Source organism: Larimichthys crocea, chromosome X (assembly GCF_000972845.2).
Source record: "Larimichthys crocea isolate SSNF chromosome X, L_crocea_2.0, whole genome shotgun sequence".
In the NCBI taxonomy this organism is placed as follows: domain Eukaryota; kingdom Metazoa; phylum Chordata; class Actinopteri; family Sciaenidae; genus Larimichthys; species Larimichthys crocea.
In genome coordinates, this window is record NC_040020.1 from 30492309 (window position 1) to 30517443 (window position 25135).

Sequence of the window (25135 nt, forward strand, 5' to 3'; positions counted from 1 at the left end):
TTCACTCTGACACAAACGGAGTTAGAGAGGAAGGTTCAGAGACGCAGATCAGCATGCAACTACAGGAAATTGTTACACACCTCCCTCACTCCCCTCCCTTGAGCTGCTTCTTTTTTTCTTCCTCACTCTCTCTTCACTTTTTTTTTTTTTTGCACCAATCTCTCTTTCCGGGTCTTGTTTTTTTTTTTTTTTCTTTTTTCTTTTTATAAACAACAGACCTTATGCAAGCAGTATACAAATGGTATATGATACAGTGTTTATGTGGTAAATGATGTGGACAGAGGCACTGTTGCAATAAATAAGAGCTGTGAAATGTTCGTGTCAAGAGTGTTTTGAAAGGAGGAAGATGCAGTAACAATAACACTGGGCTTTATTTGAAACTTCCTCTTTTGTCTGCTCGTGGATTTGCACCCAGACAGACACACAGAGAGACACAACCACACATTTGTATTTAAGCTTAAATTATATCTGAGCTTGAATTTAATTTTGTTGTAATAAACAAAGGTAAATAATGGGAAATAAACCACTACTGTTAAGACACACACTTTTTTTGGTTTAGATTTAGTTTAGGTGGTTTGATTTTAATTTGTAAAGTGATAAATTGTAATATAAATAAATGGAGAATAAAGGCACAGTAATAGGCAAACACATCTTCACACACTCATCATCATTCACAGTAGACAGTAATACCTGCGATGTTCCACTAGATGGCACTTCTGCATCGTTTTTATCATTAATTATCGTGTTCAATACTCAGAACATGTGCAGCAGAGAAGCTGTCTGTTCAACTATTACTAGAATCTTTCACATTTGCATTTTAGTTCAATCTTTCAAACGTAGGAACAATATTTTGGGTTTTTAGGCAAGTAACTAATGCATTTGTCAGTCATGGAAAACTTCTAGTTTTCCTAAAACTTTCTGTTATTCCTATAGTAACTTTAATGTCCTTATTGTGTTGCAATATTACTAATATTCAGTTTTATAAAGGTTGTCTTTATATTTTAGTCATTTCATTTCATTATCAGACGTTTCACACATCAATTTCAACAACCAAAAGAAGTTAACAGTCAGATACCGATCAGGATGCTGCTTGCAAAACCATCCTGTTAACCACTTTCAACTGTCAAGTAGGCCTGACTTAGTATGTCACAATAAGACAAGAGGGAGGATGATCTCGCCCTCAAAATAAAAGTGTCTAATTTGCTAAAAAAGAATGAACTTAAAATGAGTTCATGTTTTATTATATGGCACCAAATGAGCACCTAACAACACTACTGTTGATATCAGTAGCAGTAGTGTCAAGGTTTCAGCGCTTACTTCACCATCTGACGATATTCTGACATTTGAAACCCACTTCCTGTCCTGAAATGTGTTTTACAATGAGGTTTTATTGTCCAACAGCATTTTAAAACACTGTCACCTTCACTATGCAATGATGGATGTGCTACTGGTGTTGCAAGAAATCTCTGGCATACAAAATGTCATATTCAAGCTACAAAAGCAAATTACAAAGCTGTTGTTTTTTCATGGTGAAATGCTGCCTCCTCTTTTCTCTTTAGGTTTAAGATTTGAAAGTTCTGCCATGGTAGCAGTATTGGAGCCCCTTGAATATATATATGTTTTTAAAAAGACGATCTAACTTTCCTTTCATTGCTACACTTCATTGACTAAGTAATCGTTTTATTTTGAAGGTGGCCCTACTTTTCATTCTTTCTGTGCTGATGCTTGCCTGACATTGACAGATGGGGAAGAGGTGGGGTTAAAAAGAAGATACACTTCATTCAAGCTTTACTGCTCTATGGGCTATGGTAGTCTGCATATCGTGATATCTTGACTTGACTTGTTGCCATTTTTTCCCCTTTTTTCTTGGATATAAATGACTGATTGCCAAATGGGTAAGACCTGTTTACTTAATTGTGATTTTTATTTTAGATATCCACAAAGATTTTTCATTCAGATTTTTGGATTTACGGTCTAAAATGAGTATTTCATGTTTTAACCAGAGGTATGTAGCAGTCTTTTATGACAATAGAAACTGTGCTGTTTTCCGGCCTGAACTATCTTTTCCTTTATTCCTAGAAATGATAAGCTATTTAACTCATGAATGTGATATTTGTAATATGAGAGCTCTAATATGAGGTTATCAACACACTAGGATTCAGACAAGAAAACAGTAAAACTTTTATCCTAAACAATGTCTCAGCTCATTGGTAAAACACATTTTCTCAAGTTTTAGAATCAGAAATTAAAAAAATGTATGTCGTTCTTTCTAGTGCACTGTGATGGTAGTTCTTAAATACGTCATTGGCCATTGGTGCACAGTTCTTGGTATACTGCTTACCACATGAACCCTGTGTAAAAAGATACAATGTGCTTCTCAGTTGAAATAGGGAAGAAGCCGTCATACTGCGATCACAGGATCACACACCACTGATTATAATTTAAAAACAGAAGTTACTATCTTTAGTTTGATGTTCAAACAATCCACCTTTAAAAATCTAAGCGCTAAGCGATTTACTGTATGTCCACAGTTGTTTTATTTTTATTTTTTCAATAAAAAACAAAATCTAAATCATGTAAATGAAGTGTTCGATGACTTAAGCCTGTCAGCTTTGTTGCACAAGATGTGAAAAGGAAGGGTGGGGAAGTGGAAGTCCTGTGCTCTGATCATTAACGCCAAAACAGCTCACTGATCTCTACAGGAAGTAGAAGTTAACATTTGGTTAACTTTACATTACACAGGGGTTGCTGCTCAGTGATGATACAACATGCATCTTTTACTTGGTCTGGCTAAACAAATGCTATTCTGCTAAGGGCACTCAGGCGTATTCTCACCAAAAGAACAGTGTTTATTGTTCTATGTCGATGAGTCGATTTATATCACTTCTGTTTTTGTCTTGTGGGAACTGCTTGCTGCAGTTCAAAGCTTTCCTTGAAGCTCCTTTCCTACATAAAAGCTTTGCAAGAGAGCTAAGAAGCAACCAAGTATAAAATAGAACATTGCAAATTTTACCATCTTAGTATATGGATTTCGTTTGTCCAAACTTTTTCGATAGTTTGGTTTATGACCAGATCACACCCTCATTATCGAAAAGCTGTACTTTGTTTATGACCAGATCACACCCTCATTATCGAAAAGCTGTACTTTGTGTACCTTGTACATCCTTTGCATCAGCATGGCAGATGATATTAGAATGCTGATTTCAGCATCTGCCTTCAGAGTTTGGTGTGGCTGATGACTCTTGTTTCCTTTACTTTTTGCATAATATTTGTTTTCCCAAATAATTAAACCCAGCTTTGTAGGGGGTCACCCACCCCATTTATGCAATGACAGCATTGGCTTGATAATGGTAGAAGCTGAACGTGTAAAGCGTATGGCCGGTCATGGATACATTAGATGTTACCTAGCAACCTTCAAATAATCTCTTAATCAACCACAAAGCCTAGATGAAAACCTTTTCTCTGTATGACTAAGTTTTTTTGTGAGTCACACTTGTACACCACTTCTGTATGTCACTGAAAGTCGGGAGGGATGGTGGTGGTTGACGGTGAGTGGAAGTGTGATTAAAAAGTCAGAGCCTGTTGGCTGTATCCATGTATTTGCATGCCTGTGTTTTTCAAGAAACCTATTCATGGTTCTATTTTGTGGTCTCAGATTTTCAGATAAAAACCACACCACCTGTCTGTCTCGTATACCTTCCAGAAAAATGTTTCTTTCTCTTGCTGCGGTTAAGCTTTTAAATATATAGATACTGTAAGTAGATTTATTCAAAGCATTATACAGCTACACAGCTGTATCGACAGAAAGAAGGTGACTCCTCAATGAAAGCCGACATGGACAGGACTTTACAACTTTGACACTTTACACATTTCCGTTGGTTTACAAAATGTAATACTATATCTTCATGTGATGTGAAGTAGTGTGGGATGGTTATTGAATATGAATCTGTTTTTGTACAGTTTCCTCAGATTTTACCGCAGATGAGAAGATGGAGATTGAGAACATCAAGTCGCATAAGAAAGACCTTCTGGAAGATATCCAGGTACATGCACACATACACACTTTGTTAGACACTCTTGTGTGTCTTCATCTTCAAAGGGAAAGGTGACTTGTCCTGCTCTTGATAATGAGAAGTCAAATATTAAAGTCTTTTCATTTGTTCTGCCCTGTCCAGAAGTTAAAGATGGAAATAGACAACGTCATGGCGGAAATACTCAGCTTTGAGTCTGCAGAGGAAAAGTGAGTTTGAATTTGCGAAAACCCCCTCACCTACCTTTAAAAACCAATCATTCTTGTTATAGAACTCCCACAAAGCATTTTTAATGTCATGAATGTATCTGTTTCACAGTTTTCACCCTGTTGTTCCACAGTGTTGTTTGCAATGTATTTACTCTCAGAGAAAAGAAATTGTTGAATATCATTGAATTTCATTTGGAAAATGACATTTGGTCTATTGATACCATTAAAACAGGCACTTGAGTTTCCAGAGAAACAATGTGTCTTTAGTGGTGTTAATAATTAAAAGATCCATCCAATAATTTAATCACAAATTTGTTAACAATCCCAACGTTCTGACCGGCCTATCAAATCAAACTGCCTGTGGCTTAATACCTAATAGTCCATTGGTTTGGTTGGTAAATAGTTGTTTTATCAGTGTTTGTGCAATTTCAACAAGAATGTTGTGAGATAATGTGTTTAAGTGAGCTTAAGAGGTGCGTGTAGGTGAATTTTGAATCGGTTTCCAGTCTGTATGCTAGAATTAGCTAAATGACTGGTAGCTGTAGTGGAAAAATACACAAGTGGTATCAATATTAATATTCATACTCATTTAACTCTCAGAAGGAAAGTAAATAAGCATATTTCCCAAAATGAAGAAGTTGTTGTTACTCGAGCACAGTATATCAGAATGTTACCAAGAATATGGACATAAAACAGTATCACGTTGCTTTTCATAATGACTGCGAAACGAAACCCCCAAGAGAGAAAACACATTGTATGGTAACTTGAAAAGGGGCGCAGGACTTTGGCCCTTACTTACTTACTTCAATTGCTTGTACTTAAATGTGTATATATAGCATTATTATATTACAATCATTTTTAAATACTTTCTTTGATGCTGTTTTCCCTGCAGCAAGATCATAGAGAAGAGCAAACGGTCCTCAAATGGGAAAAAGAAATTCAACATGGATCCCAAAAAGGTGAGCTCAGACATGTGTGCATATGTGTCTTTTAAGACGAAAGTAAAAAAAACAAATTGAATTATTTTGGCTAAAACATTTCATGGTTTTAAAAATACCTTGTACATCAGACCGTGTGTCTCTGAACTTTTTTAACTGAACATCTTTAGTGAGTGACTGCGTGGACTTCCTCTCACCACACTGGAGCTGTGTGTGAACGCTGATGCAGGTCCACAGCAGTTTCTGTGGTTTCAGTAAGACGTCAACTTGTTTTTGGCAAGGACATAAACGTTTGTGACAACAAATACAAAGTAAAAGCATGATCACTTTTACTTTCTGGAATAGCTATGCTGAACTGCAGTTGCATATTTATGTTACATGAACCTTTTGACAGTTTTTAGGGTTTAACTTTAGGCCCGAGTTTATATTTTGTTATGTTGAGTTTAGATTCTTAGATCAACATTAGACACAAATGATAAGCTTTATAATCAGTATGATGATATCTGGTTCTGCTCTGCTACATTTGGCTTCTGCACTCCGCGTTCTGTTCAATAATTGAGTTAATATTTAAGTTTGCATTGATCATATGTGTTATAGGAAGGAATCACAACCTCATATACATGAAACAACCTCTTTGCTTGAAATATAACTCTCTCTTTTTTATTTATTGCTGCAGATGTGTTATTGCCTATTGTATACGCTGACACAGCAATTGCTACTTTTAGAGATCGTCTGTGAATTCTTAAATTTCCATAGGAATGTATTTTGAATCATCCTTTTCCTCTCCAAACCTGTGTTGGATGAGAAAGAGGAAGAGAAAACGATTTTAAGGAATCAGGTTTACAGAAGCTGGTTATCACCAACCGGTGATGAGATCATTATGAAACTACCACACTCAAGCACAGTAGCATTGTGTGCATGTGTTTTAGTGTGTGTGTGTCTCAAGAACTATGTCATACACTAAAAAAACCCAAAATAAAATAGAAAATAAGGGGGAAATTACAAATTCAATTGTGTGTTTGCACGCAGGGTATCAATTACCTGGTGGAGAATAAGCTGCTGGATGGAAGTGCTCAATCCATCGCTGAGTTCCTTTACAAGGAGGAGGGACTCAACAAGACAGCTATTGGAGAATTTCTTGGAGAAAGGTGAGGAAAAGGGGAAGGCGGAAGGGAGACTGGGTAGGAAGTCGGAAAAAGAGGATGAGGATAGAAGACGGACGTGAAGAGGTATTGAAATGATGTAGATAATGATGGCGAGCAGCAAGTAGGAAGAGAGGAAAATTGGTGAGTAGGACATTGAGGATTTGAGTGAAAATCATGGGAGAGGCAGACAAGAAGAAAGGTGGAGGAAGGAGACATAGCTATTGGGAGTGGGAAGATGTAGACAGGGAAGACTTACGAGGAAAAATAAGAAGGTGAAGGAGGAAGAAAAGGGAGGAAAGAGGATCCAAGTTATAGCAGGAGGACAAGAGAAAGATTTGAGGGCAGGTTCCAACAAGGAAAGCAAATAGCTTCCTCTGGTTTCATGTGTTTTCCCTCCCCATCTCTCCAACAGGGAGGAGCTCCACCTCCAGACCCTGAAGGCCTTTGTGGAGCTGCACGAGTTCTCAGACCTCAACCTGGTGCAAGCCCTCAGGTCAGCTCCCTTCATCTTAATTTCTGTCTAACCCAAAGTACTCTTACTTACTTAAATAAGGGCAGAGTAGATGATATGCAATTACTCTACTCTACATCACCACTTCTGTATAACATGATTGCATAATCCACATTACAGTCACTTATTAACCAGCACTGGTCATACTAGTCATCAGCCCCAACTTAAGGCCACAAAGTTTAGTTTTAGTTTCCACAGGGAGTATGTGAGGGGATGCTGTGCATCATCAGTGGAAAGTAATACTGTGACAGCTCCGTCAGTGGGAGACAGACTAGTCTGACTCAACAGATGAAGCCTGTCATTGGCTGCATATGTGACATTCTCCCACCCTTCTGCTGCCTGCATGGTATCATTTTCAAAATCTACTTCTCTATAGAAGACAACAACCTCAGAGCTGAAAATGGCAAATGACCCCAATCTTGCTAAAGATACAGACAACAAGTTACAGTTACAGTTTACAAGTTATCAGCTATTACATTTCATTTAGATTATAATTTGTTTAGAGAAATACAAACAAGCCACATCATGTTTTACCTATAGCAGATTGGAACATGGGCATTTACTAGGCAGAAGGAGTGCGATGAAAAGTTACCACTGATTGCATTATGGGAATATAGTATCGAAAGTTTTTCAACCATGACACATAAAACAGCACATCATCATCAAACAGTAAACATTATACCTGCTTAGTACAAAAAAGTACAATCATTTTGTCTAAATTCAGCTGCGTAAAGTAAAATAGCGTAAGTAAGTGAAAGTACATGTGTGTCAGGAGTATTTCCATGAAAAAAGAAGCAAATCACAAACCAATACTATCTAATATGGATAATGAATGTAAAGAAAAATTGGTTATATGTATTTCTTTGTTGGTAAATGTTTATCATAAAATCACACGATTATTTGTGTCATGCATGTTACTCGGAATCCAGCGGGTACACAGATGTGTGGTTTGGTGCAGCTGCAGTTTGCATACCGGTCACAAACCTGAAATAAATGAATATGCATACAGAGATTAATATTCTTCTGTTGTGTGTGTGCGTGTGTGAGACAGACAGTTCTTGTGGAGTTTCCGTCTGCCCGGTGAAGCCCAGAAGATCGACCGCATGATGGAGGCCTTCGCCACACGCTACTGTGACTGTAACACTCAAGTCTTCCAGTCAACCGGTGAGCATCGCTAAATATACTCTGTCCACTTCCTGTCTGGACTGTGTGTGAAGACGTGTGTGTGTGTGTGTGTGTGTGTGTGTGTGTGTCTTTTTGCCTTTCATCACTTCACTGACATATCTTGACTACATTACTTGACCCTTTATGAACATTATGTTGCTCTTATTCTTTCTGGGTTGCGCATTTTCCTCTGTAACACCAGACACATGCTACATCCTGTCGTTTGCCATCATCATGCTCAACACCAGCCTTCACAACCCCAATGTAAAGGACAAGACCACTCTGGAGCGTTTCATCTCCATGAACAGAGGCATCAACAATGGAGGGAATCTACCTGATGACCTGCTCTCGGTGAGAACCACTGACCAATCACAGTGTCCAAACTAGACACCAAGAAGTAATAACCCAAGTACTAATACAACTGAAATCAGCTTGTGACCATGACCATGCTATAGATTGTGCACTTGTTGCTTTCTTTATTCACCCTTTACCTTTTATTCACGCATGATAGACAGTATTTATAGCAGAAGTACTTTACGTCCCCCAAAAGTAGCCTTTCTGCTGAAAAAGTCTATTTGTGTGGATTTACTGTGGTGGAGTCTTTTTGCACTTCTCACCTACACATACAGGATGCAATGTAAAGTGTGTTTAATTTAGGATGCCAGATGTACTGAATAGAATTATTTAGGTTATTACAGTGAATCCCTTCTTCTTGATTTAGCAAACCAGAAAATGGCACTTTCATTTCTGGAAGCATAGGTTTCATTTTCCAAGTATGTAGTTTTAAGGGAGTATACGGGACTACAAAGAGAAATTATACATGCTATCCATATTAAAAAGAGAAAATGAGAAAATTTGTGAAAGCATGCAGTACTTTCTCTGCCAAAATATAGTACCACTATCAATCTCAGTCACAAGATCATCTAGAACAGAAACACACATGTAACCACAGCCAAGTTTTTCTCAGGCCCAGTTTTCACCTGCAGGTCAGTCACAGTGAAATGGAATCTTCTGAAGGTGGTGATGTTAACCATCGTCACACACTGTGGGCTGGTGTTAGATTAAAGATTAGTGAACTCCCCAGTGTGTTCACACATCTCATGGAGAACAACAGTATCACTCCTACGTGCTTTAGTGTCTCAGTTAGAATTGAATGGGATTATTTTATCTGGTAATTTGTATCCTCATTTGAACTTTAGTCCTTTCTCTTTTTTTTTCTACTCAGAAACTGTATGAGAGCATTCGCAATGAGCCTTTCAAAATCCCAGAGGATGATGGGAATGATCTGACTCACACCTTCTTCAACCCTGACAGAGAAGGCTGGCTCCTCAAACTTGGTAAAACACCATTAGAAAATATTCTTTTTATTTTATTTTATTTGAGAGAAGCAATACGTGTAAGCACTGGAGTATATGGTGTCTAGTCGTAGTAGCTAATTTGCAGTCCTTGTCCCTGCTTTGGCTTTGTAAAGAACACAAAATACAACCCTCTAATACAAGCATAGAGAAGAACAATAACAGACACAGTCACTACAAACAAAAACTGACACAACAATGACAGAAGAATAGCAAAAAGATGAATATGAATAATTTAACAAAGTTTAACAAATTTAAACACCAAAATTATGACACCAAACAGGAAGAGGTTTGCGTGCTGCTGCGCTACATTATTTAGTGAAGTTGCTACATAAGGTTAAAAACAGGAAAGAACAGAGGAAACTGACCCCATAGTGGAGTACACACTCATGTGTTTGCATGTAGAACCACATTACGTCAGTGTTCGGCTATACAGAAGGTTAATATATATAAAAAATATATATTTGTGAGTCCATTTGAGTGCTTGTCAGTTTCCACTGACAACTGATAGCGCAGTAAACAACTGTGCATACACAGATCTTTATTTTTTTTTGCTTTCTGTGTATTTCAGGAGGCCGGGTTAAGACGTGGAAGAGGCGATGGTTCATCCTGACTGACAACTGCCTCTACTACTTTGAGTTCACCACTGTAAGGCTCCCACACGGCTGCATAGAGATGTTCAAAGACAACAGCATGGGTTGTTTGTTCCGACACTTAGAATGACCTCTTGTAGCCTCCAATAATTCACTCGGGTGCTGCAAAGCCTCTTAAAGAAGAGAGCTCATTTTGGTTTACACAGCGTGTAACATCAACACTGTAGACGTTGGCTGGATTAAAGTTGACAACAACCCTAAAACATTTTCTGAAATTCTAGATGTGATCAAAAAATCTTAGTCATAATTCTTTTATTATCAGTGAGGCATTTACTATCAAATAGCGTTTGAAGTGTCAATAAATCAGAAATTTGTGATTCTGTATCACTTCTGCTTCTCTTCTTGTGTGACGGCAATGACATTTTTACTCTCTTCCTTCTTGTCCTCCTGATACATTACCGTGACTCACTCCATCTCTTTTTAACATGTCTGCAGGATAAAGAGCCCAGAGGCATCATCCCTCTAGAAAACCTCTGTGTGAGAGAAGTGCCATATCCTCGAAAACCAGTAAGATACCGTACTGGCTTTTCTTTCAAACTGGGTTTGTGGATGCATAGTACTCAAGTTAGGTCAAGAGATAGATTTATAGATTGATTATCATGTGGTTCTGGTGTTATCTAGTACTGTCTGGAGCTGTACAACCCCAACAGTCGAGGGCAAAAGATCAAAGCATGTAAAACGGAGACAGACGGCAGAGTTGTGGAGGGGAAGCACCAGTCCTACACCATCTGTGCTGCCAGTGCAGAGGAGAGGGACGCCTGGATCGAGGCCATCAGGTCAGACCACACGCACTATATATATATATATAAAGAATATATACACATAAATATGTACGCGATTGTGCAAGCGTCCACACAAATAGCAACATGTAACCAGAGACATGAGAAGACTTTCTGTTGTGTAGCAATGCACGCATACATCTACCTGCATGTTCTCGCAGTCCTGTTTGTTTAGTTTACTCAGGAGAACAATTATTAAGTTGGTAATTTTCTAAACATGTTTACGTCTTACTGAACTAGATACTGTATGGGGGGAAAACATAATGTACTTTTTTGCAGTGTGTCAAACTTCTGTCCACACCCAACCTCACAGCTGGGTGAAGCCAGGTGTGGTCTGTTCCGCTTTTAAGACCACATCCAGTCATGATCAGATTTAGAATTTTACTGTGCTTTGGAGTGCTGTACTACACAGGATGTGGAAAGGGCATGCAGTCACCACGACTTGGCAGTGCAGCAATTATCATTGCTCTTTAGGTGTAGTTTTTTGTTTTTGTAATTATAGTTAACATATAATAACAATAACATGTCACTCATTAGCGGCTGGAAATCTACACTGCAAATATGTTAGCCTATTTACACATCCATGACAGATGGAGCAACTTAGCATTTGTTTGGTGTTATGTGTCTTAGCAAACCTTCAAACTAGGCAGTATTGATGAACCACCCAACTTGCACTACCTTACCCACCAGCCATAGCGTTTATCGGTCCATTGCCTTCTGATGGGGGATTTCTGCCTTTTGAGCAAAATGTAATACCACAGCCCCTTTTCTGTTTCCTCTGGTCATGTACCACCAACTTCAAAAATATTTGCATCTTTCTACTGCATAGATTTATGACAAGGCCATCTTTCCAACGGTGAAATTCCTCTATAGCCATCACAAACAAATGCCTAACCCTGAGCCTTAAGATGTTTTATCATTTTATTATTGAATTTGCCCGTGCACCACAAACCACATCCTTGGGGATGTAGTTTAACCATATTTTAACCCAACCTAATCCCACATAACCTTAAAACCTAGTCTTAACCTGGAATTAGTCCTTTGAAATAGTGAAGACGAGCCACAACGTCCTCACAACGCATAAATAATGTTACTAATGTTACTACAAGAAGATAACACTAGAAGGCCACACATATACACACTAATATTTCTGCATTGTAGCCATAGCTAGAGTCTGATGATGATCTTCTTTACTTCAAACAGAGCGAGTATCACCAAGGATCCATTCTACGACTTGGTCTCAGTCCGTAAGAAGAAGGTGATAAACCAAGCTCCGCAGGACTGAGCTGTCTAACGTCCCTCCCATGGACGTCTATGGAAGTGCGCCACAGTAGGACCAAGTCCCACTTTTAAGTTGAGCGAGGACAGCGGACACTAGACACTGACTGTGGCTGTTCAGGCTAAAAGAGGGATTCTCTTTCCACTTCTCTTTTCACAGGCTGGACTAAACTGTGTCAAAGGAGAAAACATTGACTCACTTTAGTTCCTCTCACCGTCAGTCTGACAAGCTTCAAAGAATCTATCGACAAAATGGTGTTAGTAGGACCTGAATCTCTGTCATACATGTTGTGGATACAGCTGTGTGTGGATAGTTGTGTTTTTCTTTCTAATACTTAATAACTTCTGGCTTCATGAGATTTAGTTTCTAGGATCAGGAAGACAAATTAAGCATGTGATGTCCCAGCAGTTTTATATAAAAGGCAAGAGGCATTTCTCAGCTGCGTAACAGTTCTCATAAGGCTCAAAAAAACAAGTAAACAGCTTCACTCTTGTCTGTAGGGTCTTGGATGTAAAGAGAGCTCCACACCATTGTGTGTCAAGTGTCATCTGAAGATGATTGTTTTTGCTTCATGTTGTAAATATACAGTAGATATATTTTCAAGCATTTTGAGGAATTCATTTTATTGTTGTTGTACATTTTCTCATACTTTATAGAGCAATAGAACAATTGTATAATTTATCTACCTTTAGTAGCACAGTGCAATACGTGCAATAAGAATTCTATCTGCTTTGATTTAACTGCAATGTACGCACTGTAGGCATATGTACTGTATTTGTTATATTCTCATGAATTAATTATTTAATAAAAAAAAAAACAAAAAAGGTACCTTGACATGTTAGCCTGGATCCTGTTTATGATTTAAAGAGCAAACTAACAGCTGTGTTTTCAGTCGACTGCACTTAGAAACCATCAGGCCACACCTCACTTCCTCATATTTGCCGTCTCCGTGTTTGTATGTGAGAGCATGCCGGTATGCTCGGTCCACATCCTTGTATGTGCTTCTTGAACGGTGAAACACCTAAAACCACATTTGTGGTTTCATGCAGTATCGCACATACTTTACACTTTGTTCCTGATGCTGTGTTGACAAGATGCCACAGTTGAAACCAGATAAATTAGTTTGAGAAGATACAGCTTTTACCTTATCTGCTATTAAACCACAGTCATAGCAACATTTTAACCAGTGTTGTTAAACATCTCTTCACCTGAACTCATGCTAACTGTCTTCTTACAAACACATTACCTCACCTGAAGTTTTGGAAGCAGTCTTGGATTAAAGGTCTCTTATGGTGTATTTATTGTGAACATTGCGGTATCATTTTCATTCAGCATTCAAGCACAATGAGTTTTGGTAAAGTCATAAAAATACTTGTCTTTTGTATGACAAAGTCCAACACTGAACGAAAGAAACAACACACAAAACAGACTTAAGTGGAAGATTGAATTTAAATTCGATGGTACTCGTACTTGTTCTCCTCTTTTATTGCCTTGTAAGGCAATAGGATGGAGGGACCCCAAAAATATTTCTTATGTCATTACTGTGAAGCTCATCTGTGAAATACAAATAATAAGATGACCTCATTAACACTCTCAAAATGTGTTACCTGTCAAAAACTCCCGAAGATAGCACACCACAGGTGTGAACTCCTGAATTCTGAAAAGTCAGAGTAAACAACATTACAATATTTCATTCAATTAAAAATATTTAGTCTGAGAAAGACAGTATACACAAATAAAACTAGCTCTAAGTTACCGAACCTGCCAGTTTTCAACATACACACGACCAAACATTCGCTCTGTGATGCTTCACTGAAGTAATGAGCAGCCATTTTTTCATTACTCTACACTAGTAAAGCTTTCGAAGGATGATGCTGTAACAACACAATTGTGATTGTGTCTTTTAACTTCCTTATTATGAACAAACATTCATTAAAAGCTGCTTTTGAAAAAGCATAATTGCATCTATACTCTATGAAAATGAGAAAAAGTTAAAGTTACAACAATAACGTGCTTTTTTTTTTTCTTTTTGCATGGCACGTCACGTCAGCATAATCACGTGAGGAGGAAACAACATGCAGCAACCTGTGACAGTAAAAAGATAGTGTCCTAAACTGTAATGTGTGTTTGCATTAATGAAACTCTTGAGGACATCTTGCCTGTTAAATACAATTCATCTTGCAATGAGATTACCTCTCACTGACTGACAAGATCTGATCCATTCTCCTGTTTTCCAGTGAAACTAAGACAGTCACAGTGTTTTAGGATGAACATTGAAGATGCAATGCTGACAGGAAACAACATATTTTTATGCCTGCTATGTGTCAGTAAAATTAGTTTGTCAAGCAGTGTGAGAACGCCTCTTCCTGCTGCTGCTCTGACTTCCTGTTTCAGTGTTGCACCACATCCCCCACCCGCAACCACCCCCCTCAACTCGACCCTGAGGCGCTCGCAGGCCTGCGGTTCCTCTTTAGGGTCTGAGCTGTCAGCAAACACCCAGAAAAAAGATGAGCAGAAAGAGGACAAGGGAGGCAGCTAGTGTTCAGTTTGTGCGGTGCAATCATGAGTTTTCCCATCTGAAGTGTGGGAGGACTGCTGTGTGACACCACTAGGTGGGGCTGCGATCAAAGTGATGCCTCACGTCTAAAGCAAACAGCTTACTTATGATTTCAAACATTTTGCCCTTCTCCCATTTCATTTTACTTTATTTACATTATATATATTTGGTTTTGTGATTCTTTCCTACTCATCAGTTGTGCTGTATTGTTGTAAAGCCAGAGGATTTTCCACAATGTGGACAGTAAACTTCCTAACCTAACAGACGTCTATCCATCCATCCAAAATGTGTAACCGCTTATCCTCATCAGGGTCAGGGTGGGGCCTATCCCAGCTGCCTTCGGGGCAAGAGGTGGGGTACAAGTCGCCCGCTCATCATAGGGCACATAGAGACAAACACGCATTCACACACATTCACACCTAGAGGCAATTTACGTGTATTAAATAGGTAGTTCTTTAGTCAAATAAAGTCTATATATATATATATATAGATAGATAGAATGATATATATATATATATAATATATCTACTATAATATATATATATATGGATAAATAAAAGAAATCTTCATCACCATTAAGCACAGTGAACAAGAGGTCCCAAAATTTATTAGTGCATCAAATGGACATTAACATAAGTTCTTTGTTAAGATTTTTAACAGGTAAACAACAACATAGCAAAATAAGAAAGTTCGTAGTCCAGTCCTGTACACACAACGGCCCTCAATACATTGCTAGAGGGATAGCACAAAGTCACCCTCACCTTTTCTTCTTTTTTTAAACATGTCTCCATGTAAAAAAAAGTAATAAAAAAAAAAGGTCTGATAATGACCTGTTTCAAGTCGCTCATGATCGGAGTGTTTCTCACCCATCTTGCAGCAGAGTCAGAGTCTTTAAAGGACGGGCGTGGCTCAGAGTTCCAAAGAATTCCTAATCAGGGAAAATTAAGTTTGCCTTTGTAACTTCAGACAACTGCTTTCTTTATACCCCGCCAAAGGAGCACATTTTGTGCTCTCAAATATAAACTATACACTCTTCTGTGTCCAGCCTCCCTCAAGCCCCAACAAACTTTTCTGCACCCCACAAGGGCAACGGACACACCACGACACTTTGAACAAACATAGAAAAACTGCATGCAAAGGACTGCACATTCATTCGGTCTGTCTGTAAGGCACTGAATAAAATACTTAGAATATTGCACACTAGAAGATTACATTAGTTGTTTTGTTTTTTTGTTTTTTTAAAAGGAAAACACTTTGTAATCCACTTCAAGGATGTCACTTCGCTCTGTGGTCAGAGGACAGGCAGGTTCATCTCAGGACACGTTACATTTTTTTGCTTGACGTCGATTCTTAACACCTGTAAGAAAGAAACAGTAGTAACATGATTATAAAAAGAGACTGGCATGGTGTTTTATTATTGAACTATGAACTATTAGGTTAAATTTAGCACTTTCTAACCCTCTTGTTGGGGTTCACTTTATTCCTGACTTACTCTCATTGTCTTGTGCAGTGTTGACGGTTTGCGCAGAGTCTGTCCTCTGGTGCGTTTTAGATGACTTCTTACTCTTTGATTTAGATGGAGTTTTCACAATAACCTCAAAGTTGTCCTCGTTCTCATCAGTCCGACTGGTTTCTGGAGCTGAGGGGCACATACTGTTCGCCAGGCTGTTAACTGAAAGCTTACTGTTGGATTTGACAGTGGAGGATTTTTTATTCCAAGGCCACCTCTTCTTGACCTGCGTGACTCCGTTGGGCTTCTTGAAGATTTCGTTCGGGGCTTCTGAAGGCAGAGGACTAAGTCGGTCCACCTTCTCACTGCTAGACAATCGTTGCCTTCCCGGTTCCACCTCCTCAGGAGTCTCAGGCAGAGTTGACTCTCTGGTGCGTCCACGCTCCTGCAGAGACCCTGGTCGATGCGGGGGGTCCCCAAATACCAGTGAGTATTTGGGATTGTAGTATTTGTGTGCAGGCACCTGGATGTCAGCGTTCCGTGAATCTCCTAAGGTAACCTGGAAGCGGGATGTGGTCGCTGGTAAAGGTGGACGTTTGGGCCCCACTTTGGAGCGTAGTGTTCCTGTCGTGTTCGGAGCAGGCTGGCTGACGTGGAATTCCTTGTAGAGGTCCAGCTTCTCGGAGATAGCGTAAAGCTCACGAAAGTCCCGGTCAAAGAAGTCAACCACCTGTCCGGTCATCACAGTGATCATGTTCCGGTCCATTCGAGACGTACACCAGGAGAAACTGGGATAGAGACAGGTTTAATAACAGTTATCATCCGTGATTTTGTTCTGTACACATGAACAGACACCTTCACACATACTCAGACCTCACCTGTACGAGCCAAACATGACTTTATCCCCGTCCACCAGCATGTATTTATAACAGAGTGAACCAGGAAGTCTGCCGAAGGACAAATTGAAGCCGATTCCCTGAAGTGATCTGGCTCGAATGTTCTGAAGCCACAGAGAATCACAATCAGATGATGGACAGGGAATCAACAGCCAAGACAAGGTGACATGCCAAAGTTTTAAACAGGAGACAATTTTCAGACCTCTCCCCTAAAAATCAAGGTTCACTGCTCCCAAACCTTCTATTGGCTACCTAGGGAAGGAATTTGACCCAGTCACAAAATGACCAGTTAACACAGGGGTATCCAAACTTTTTTTTAAGGAGTGCCAGCTTTGAAAATGTGAAGATGCCCGGGGGCCAATACAAACATTTGAAAAAAAAAAAAACAAGAACAATAAAAGTTACATACAAATGTCCTGTAACTATTTTATTTTCATTGTCACAATTATCTTTTTTTTTAAAGGACAATGTCACCAAATCTAAGCCAATCAGGTGTGAACAAATCTAAAAACCAGTTCTTCCTTTCTTTCACATTTGCAGTCAGATAACAAAGAATAAATTGTATGCAATACGTTAAACTTGCATGAAGTTGATGCAAATCTTCACCTCATGTTCATTCTAAACATGACTTATTATGAGTAACGCAAAGTCTGTTAACATTTAAGTTTAAAACGTTTCACTCTTGTTCTTTTCTTTAACAAGATCATTCAGAAAGTAATATTTTGTGTCACATCTACAGGTTCATAACACCAGCAGCCAAACACCATACAGTATCTGCCAATCCTAGCAGGCCATAAATAATAAATTATAAAAATAAAGCTCCGTGCTACATGAAATCTGACCGCGGGCTGTGATTGGCCCCCGGGCAGGACTTTGGACATGCCTGAGTTAACATTTAATCCATACGGCTGTTCCTGTATGATACGGGAAGAGAAAGAAAAAGAAAGAGGTCGGGCAAGCCTGTGTTTGTGTGCGCAGTAAGTTGTCTGTGGGTGTGGGAAAAAAGTGACGGAAAAGCAAGGTCAGCAAATTAAAGTGGTTTGTGAGTAAACATTCAAGTAAGGTGGAGAGTTAAATCGATGATATAAGAAATAACTTAATATAAATACCCACAATGCCATTCTACGGCAAACACTGCAACTGTGTTCAGTGACTTTTTCTGTACAAGAACTGCGTGAAGGTTGTTGTATCAAAGTTTAAAATTCTGGTACTGTGGCAACCAAGTGTATATCTTGCAATGTCCAATAAAAAAACAGGAACTTATAGACATAAAAAAAAAAAAAACGCTCTAAAAAGATATACAGACAATACAAATCATAAAACAATCAGAAACGTTTGAACGTTTGATTTTATGATCGCAGCCCTGTGTTTGTAAAAATGTGTCCAGGTTCATTCTTTTGCTATGTGTCTGCGCTACGTTCAGCTTCTGAGTAAAAGTGCCATCTTACCCGAAGGTGCTGTGAGCCGATCTGCAGCCTGGAGCACATATCCAGGAAGTGCGGCACAGCTTGGTTATCCATCAGGATGTAAATGGACACGGAGCGACGGAATGCCGCATCCATCAGGTCCTGTAGGATCTGCGGGTCTGTGATCATGTCCATCACTATCGCTATCACCTGCGAGAGAAACGGTTGAATTCTTTTATTTTAAAGGCAACAACAATTCAAAAGGAACATGCCAAGGGAAGTGCTGAGCTCCTTAAGACACTGTGGTGTTATGAGGTTTATACAGCAAGACTTAAACCAATTAAACATGCAGGACACCACATAATAACAGGAGTGTAGACACAGCACCAAAAAAAAATATTCGGTTCACTTCATACTTCATGTTATGTTTTGTTATGTTATTGCTTTTGTAGACAAATCTTTGTCCAAGTTGTATCAGGATGAAAAACTCTTTTGTAACCTCTCAGCTTAGTGCTCTTTTTCTCATCAATGTAAGAAATAAAATCAATAAAAAGCGTATGGACAGAATGTCTTTTTTGGACAATTAACAAAGAAACCAACAGAGGCTAATCTGTCTATAACTGAAGCACTCTGCCACCCAGTGATACGTTCACCCTGAGGGCACAGTGAAGCCACATAAATCAGTCATAGCTGCTGATCTGGCAACAGTGGATAAAAACAACTGGATTATCTCTCCGCTGAATTCCTTGGAAGCTGACAGATCATAGAGACAGCTTGACAACAACAAAAGGAGATCAGTTGAGCAATTTTTAAGAAACAAATGCATACAGATTTCACTTTCTCTTCTGTCAGAGCATAGGAATTTGCAGAGGTTTGTACTTTGCTTCTACCAAATGAAGGAATTTAGCCAGTAGTTGTGTATGTAGGCAAATTATTTTTGACTTGTAAACATGACAGCTAATTCCTGACATTACAATGGCGTGCGGGGGGGGTCAAAGCCACTGTGTTCGGCCAACTGCGCTGTGTATGTAAAGGTTTTTGGTCTATTCTGTTGATCATGCTGCATAAACTAATAAATGGGGCTCATCAACAGAAAGTTTAAAGTCTAGAGGTAAATTAGGGAGCCCTAGAAGCAGAAATGTTAAATACACCTAACAATATAAACACACTGGATGGGGAAAAAAACAACATAGTGACCTGAACATTGCCTTACCAGTAGCATAGATAATACTAATTGCAGACAACACTACATCAGCTCAGTAATGGTGGGTTATCCTCTGTAAACATACTATATGTAAGCTGCATATCCACAGAAAGGGCAGACTGCTCAGTGATAAAGAACGATCCTAACATCACGAGATCAGTAAGATCAAAAGCTGTCATTACACACATGTAGAACAGGTAAAACAAGTGAAGTTGGCTCTCCATTATCTGTAACCACTTATCTACATCAGGGTCATGGTGGGGCTGGAGCTTGGAGCCTTTCCCAGCTGACTCTGGGCGAGTGCACATAGAGACAAACAAGCATTCACACTCACATTCACACCTACGGACAATTTAGAGGTTTTAAGTGCATTTCTTTGGACTGGCTGGAGAACCTGGAGAGAATCCACGCAGACAGAGAACACGCAACATGGAAGTACATGCAAACATGTTAGGTCGAGGTTCGATCCAGGAACCTTCCTGCTGTGAGATGACTTGCTGTTAACCACTCCATGAACTATTTAAATGTAAATGTTTCAAAGAGTGTTGGATGGACAGACGGACCAAAAAGGGAATTCTTAAAGCTGCAGCTTACGAGGCAAAGCTCAATTTAAACAAAGTTTAGAGGTGAAAGTCACAGTGTCCAGACAGGAATGACATGTTAGGTCCGTATGACAGTTGTGCGAGCAAGAAAATCAAAATAAAAGAGTGAGATGATCCTTTCCAACATGTAGGAACATGTTCAGTGCAAGCAGAGGAGAATTGTTTAGGAAACGTGTAATATGTTCCACTGTTCCCTGGAAATCAAAGTCATGGGAAAAAAATGTCTCTTTAAATTTGCAACAAATGTTCCTCTGTGAGGAAGAAAAGGCCTGTTGTTTCCACCCACTGAGGAAAAAAAATCCTGAGCGGACCTGTGAGGGCAACAACAGTAGGGAGATACAAGCTGAGGCATGACTCAGTGCTGCCAGGATCTTCATCAAGTAAAAAGAGAAGAAAAAAAGAAAAATTGATAGTGACCTGCTAAGATGAATATGTCGGTGCCTGGGAGAACTGGTTGCTCAACATGTTTTATCTTGAGTTTTAAGAATAGCTCCCTCCCTTTCTGATCAACAACAACAGAGCTGGTATGTGTGCTGCATTCCACACATACACACTAACTTAAATACTGCACATTGAATGACGTCCACTTTCTGACAACTTTAGCAAACACCCAAAATATAGAAAAAATAAATAAATAAAAAAGGTATTATTGGCTTATTTAAGAAACTATCTTAAAAGGAACTGAACTAGTAAATAAAACACTGCGCTGACCTTCTGTATTATATAACAAGGCAATAACTGTAAGGCAGAACAACCAGGAAGTACTGCAAATCTGTACAAAGTGCTGTGCACACTTGTAAATCTTGTAAATTGTTCTTCATAAAAAGAGAACAAAACAGTCTTTCAAGAGACAGTGACCTTGTGTCGCCACTTACAATGCTTCTGGTAAAGTAGGCTTGGTCAAACTTATTTGAAACCAGGAAGAAGGGAAGGAAAGATAAGATAAATCAAGTGAAGTAATTATAACACAGCAAACACAAAAGAAAAGAAAGAAGAATGGGATAGGAAGGAAGGAAAGACAGAAGAAAGGTAGAAATCCCCCAAGTGAATCAAAAGGAAATCCCTCGATGGGTTGCATAATAAAGCCAATCAGCATGTATGTGACACATGTTTCTGTCTGACCCAGTTTCAAAGAGGCATACTGAGGCAGGGCAAACCAAGCAGAGCCTGTCACTGTGTGACTGAGCGGGTGGAATAGATGACTCAGCTGAGCTCCGGCAGTCTATGAGTAAACATTACAATGGGCAACTCAAATACACGGACCCACTTAAAGCTCTCAGTCACTGTGTGGAGGGGTATTAATCATTCAAACATGAATTCACCCCGCCTTACACTTGCATAACTGAATATAATAGTGAAAAAGGACAAACTGGCTTTTGTGTTGGTTGTAACAGTAACCTCTTGAGCTGGTTTTCATGGTTTGGGCTTCGTAGTTCCAGTCTTAATGCTATAAAATGAAAGGAGCGGTGTGTAATATTAAGTGGCATCTAGCAGTGTAGTTACTGATTGCAACACCCTCCACTTGCCCTCCATTTACAAGCACTGAGAATAATCTATGGTGGTCATGAAATGTGCGAAAAACATGAAGCAGCGGTTCATTTTTATGATCTGGGCTACTGTAGGAACACGATGGTACACCACGGGAGAGGACCCATGGCATCTGTCGATATATAAAAAGCTCATTCTAAGGCAACAAAAGCAAAACAATTCTTATTTTTAGGTGATTATACACTATTGGACACATACATATTATATTATATTTCTGCCATATTGTGTAAATAGAGCTCCCTAAATCTTACACACTGGAGCTTTTCGTTTTTCAGACAATAATTGTTGCCAACTTTGTGGCAATAGGTTGGGGAAGGTACCCTCTCAACTGATTAACTAATCAAAAGAAAATTAACAGACATTCACTTTGATAAATGATTAAGAAATTAAGCTTTTCTTTAAAGAGAATGTACTAGATTCACCGAAAAACTTTTCATATTTGGGTTTTAGGCAGAACAAAAGATTTGTCCTTCATTATTTCCTAATATTTTATATATTAAACATTGTTAGTTGCAGCCTTATTTAATGAGTGAGGTTTTGAAATGACTTCTTTAACCATTTAACACAGAGTTCGCCAGGAACCATTGCCAGGTCAACGTTGGCAACCATTTTGCTTTCAGTGGCAATTACTTTCGAACTTATAAAAAATAATTTAAAAAACGATGGAAATGTGATAACTAGCAAGATTCAAATTCTGTGAAGTATCACAAACTACAAAGAATCTTGTTGGTTTACTCTAGTAAAGCTTTAATAATCTTGTTGTCACAATTACACTGATGATGTATCACTGTGTAGTATCTTAATTTCTCCAAATGCAAGGTGACTAAAACTGGAAACCATATTTTCAGTTTTGGCAACGACTTTTTTAAAAGTTAGTGTTGAACCCTACTGTAATTCTCTTATGTCCTCGTACTTTTGTCAATACGGTGCATCACATTTGCAACAGAAACTTACTGACTATGATCGAATGAATCATACTTTCTTTGAATTCTTTCGGTAAACATGACAAGGTTTGTAGGGACATTGCCCTTTTAAACGTCATTATCAAATATGTCTCTTCTTTCCTCGTGTATGTTGGTTTTTACTTTGACTGCATGTGCTATTAAAGCTTCCTCACATGCCTAATAACACCACCCACTGTCCTGAAAGCAGCTCAATTATTACATCTCCAATGAATAGGTATATGATATGAGTGTACATTGTGTGTGTGTGTATGTGTCATGAGTATTTAAGCAAGCAGGATTCAAGTAGGCACTAAAAGCATTATTACTTCCTGTATAAGCTTGTTTACACACCACTCTATGGCATCACGCCTTTATTTTTCTCTGGCACCACACACTAATCTTTATCACAGCAGTTCACCAGCACACCTGGCTCCACTTTAAGAGCTTTTAATTAGCTATAATAAACCTGATATTGTGCCTATAATTACCATTTGAACCAAATAACAGTGTGCTTACAATAAGACTGAATTTTCACAAAATACTCTGTGATCCCTTATTAACATTAATAAATGACTATGATTAATAACCCTGCCTATTCACCGTCTATCTCCCTCACCTTGGTGGCCTCCTGGATGAGCCGCCGCACCACCTCCTTAATGTGAGGTCCGTTGTCTTTGGGCGGGTGCGTGTGCACGGACACCCGGGTCACCCCTCTGAAGAACCCCCCGCTGGGCCAGCCGATATCCAGCGGCGGCACTTCGGTCTCTGACATCTGGGGCCAGTAGGTGGAATGGACCCCTGAATCCGCGTCGGTGCCGGACTGTGCCTTCTTGCTGCTGCTGCTGCTGCTGTCATCATCCGAGTCGTACTTTCTGAAAGTGTTAACCAGTAGTTTGACCTCTCTGGCCGATAAAAAGTCTTTCATTTTGTCTGCTTGGAGTCTGGTTTTGAAGGCACCATCGCCATTCTTAAGAAGCTCCTCGATGGCCCCGCGTTGCTCCTCGCTGTAATAAAACTCTGGTTTAGACTCCGGGATTTTGACTCCGATGTGGCCGTCCTCCATGCACATGAGCTGGGATTCGGCCATGGCTGTGTCTGCGGTACCCCCCTCCCGGAGCTTCTGAAGCTGTCACACAACACACACACTGTGGGAGCTTGTCTGGTCTTACCTGCCTGTGTGTGACGCTCAACAGGTAGAAGTGAAGCTGCTGGGGAAGTTTTCTCACCTGGTGGGGAGGGTGAGTGGGAGAGAGGGGGTGGGGCTCGGGGCGAAATGCTACGTTCAAGTGCAATTGGAACAAAGAGTACTTAGAATAAAGGCAAAGAGACTGACAAAGTGTAAAAGGTAGCCTTGAGGTGTTTACTTTCAGTCAGTAAATAACATCAGATTTTTCTGTGTTGTTTACTGAAAAAAAAAATCAATTCATTTTGGTTCATTTTGTTTTGTTTCTTGAATTTTACTCACAACTTCATAGCTGAGTCCCAATACAGTGCCCTTCTTCTCTCCCCGCCTGTCTTCTCTTTAAAAAAATGAAAGCCTGAAATATCTCAAAATACTTTGAAATACTCATATCAGTGAGAGTATGTTATTCTCTATAGATCCTTTTACGCTATGATTTCAAGTTTTTAGGTTTATTTGTCATTTGTCAGGTTAACACGGGGTCAACAATACAATGAAATGTGTTGGACAAGAGGAACTGGTCGTCTCATTAAGAGCACTAAACAGTGTAACAGCACTACAATAAGAATACAAATTAACTAAAGAAGTCAAATACTATAATATGGCATTTTCATTAAAAAAGAATAACATAGAAATACGAAATGAAAGTACAAAATATAAAATATACCAAAATAGAATATGAAAAATGTGTATATACACCTGTGATATTACTGTAATATTACTATTAGACAGCCATATACTGTAAAATCACCTTATTGTTATACTATTACGTCAATAATTCTATAGCACAGTTAATGATTGAATTATGTGATGAGTGCAGTAATATTATAACAATAAGGTGGTTCTAGAGTAACATCTATAGTTGTCTATATTACAGGTGCATTTATGAAAAATCATAGTGTAGAAGGGTTGACCAATATTTGAAAATATGTTTAACTACAGGATTTGATGTTTTTATTATCAAATGAGATAAATTATTAGCTTGTGCACAAAAAATTTATATATAAGATAAGAAAAAATATCACCTTCTGGACTTTTGTGGGCTCTGTTCTTTGAGCCATTAGTTTGCTTAGAGCTGGTTCTGTGGTAATAGGGCTTCTAAAGGACTTATTTTTCTCTTCTAGGCTATCCCTTGTTCATGCTGCAAAAACAGACCAGCTTGGGTAATAAACTGAGCAAAGAGCAAAATGTCTGAGTAGATCAAACAACATTAGCTGTGTTTTCCTGCTTTTGCAGAGTCAATGACAAACCCTGGGTTCAGTTTGATAAAGGCTTTCAACCCCT

At 39.0% G+C, this 25135-nt stretch overlaps 2 protein-coding genes across 2 annotated transcripts; one reads left to right on the plus strand and one right to left on the minus strand.

Moving 5' to 3' along the window:
• Positions 1-1739: 1739 nt before the first annotated feature.
• Positions 1740-12888, plus strand: cyth4b (cytohesin 4b). The gene is made up of 13 exons (XM_019255037.2): positions 1740-1895; positions 3961-4043; positions 4176-4240; positions 5133-5199; positions 6208-6326; positions 6736-6816; positions 7886-7998; positions 8201-8349; positions 9224-9335; positions 9925-10001; positions 10442-10513; positions 10628-10782; positions 11989-12888. The coding sequence occupies exons 1-13, from the start codon at positions 1877-1879 to the stop codon at positions 12068-12070; spliced, it is 1194 nt and encodes a 397-aa protein (XP_019110582.1). The 5' UTR covers positions 1740-1876; the 3' UTR covers positions 12071-12888.
• Positions 12889-15212: 2324 nt separating this feature from the next.
• fam83fb (family with sequence similarity 83 member Fb) lies at positions 15213-23888 on the minus strand. Its single transcript, XM_010739738.3, has 5 exons — positions 23288-23888; positions 18416-18583; positions 16950-17071; positions 16114-16859; positions 15213-15978 (listed from the first exon to the last, which is right to left on the minus strand). Exons 1-5 carry the CDS (start codon positions 23756-23758, stop codon positions 15935-15937), a joined length of 1551 nt encoding a protein of 516 aa, XP_010738040.3. The 5' UTR covers positions 23759-23888; the 3' UTR covers positions 15213-15934.
• Positions 23889-25135: the final 1247 nt, after the last annotated feature.

Bases quoted from the DNA above. Each gene is read 5' to 3' on its own strand.
- cyth4b (XM_019255037.2), top strand. The intron at 10,002-10,441 runs GTAAGGCTCCCA...ACATGTCTGCAG, and splicing joins ACTACTTTGAGTTCACCACT to GATAAAGAGCCCAGAGGCAT. The intron at 10,514-10,627 runs GTAAGATACCGT...GGTGTTATCTAG, and splicing joins TGCCATATCCTCGAAAACCA to TACTGTCTGGAGCTGTACAA.
- fam83fb (XM_010739738.3), bottom strand. From the start codon at position 23,758: ATGGCCGAATCCCAGCTCATGTGCATGGAGGACGGCCACATCGGAGTC. The intron at 17,072-18,415 runs GTAAGATGGCAC...CTGTGGCTTCAG, and splicing joins TCGGCTCACAGCACCTTCGG to AACATTCGAGCCAGATCACT. The intron at 16,860-16,949 runs GTGAGGTCTGAG...TCTCTATCCCAG, and splicing joins GTCATGTTTGGCTCGTACAG to TTTCTCCTGGTGTACGTCTC.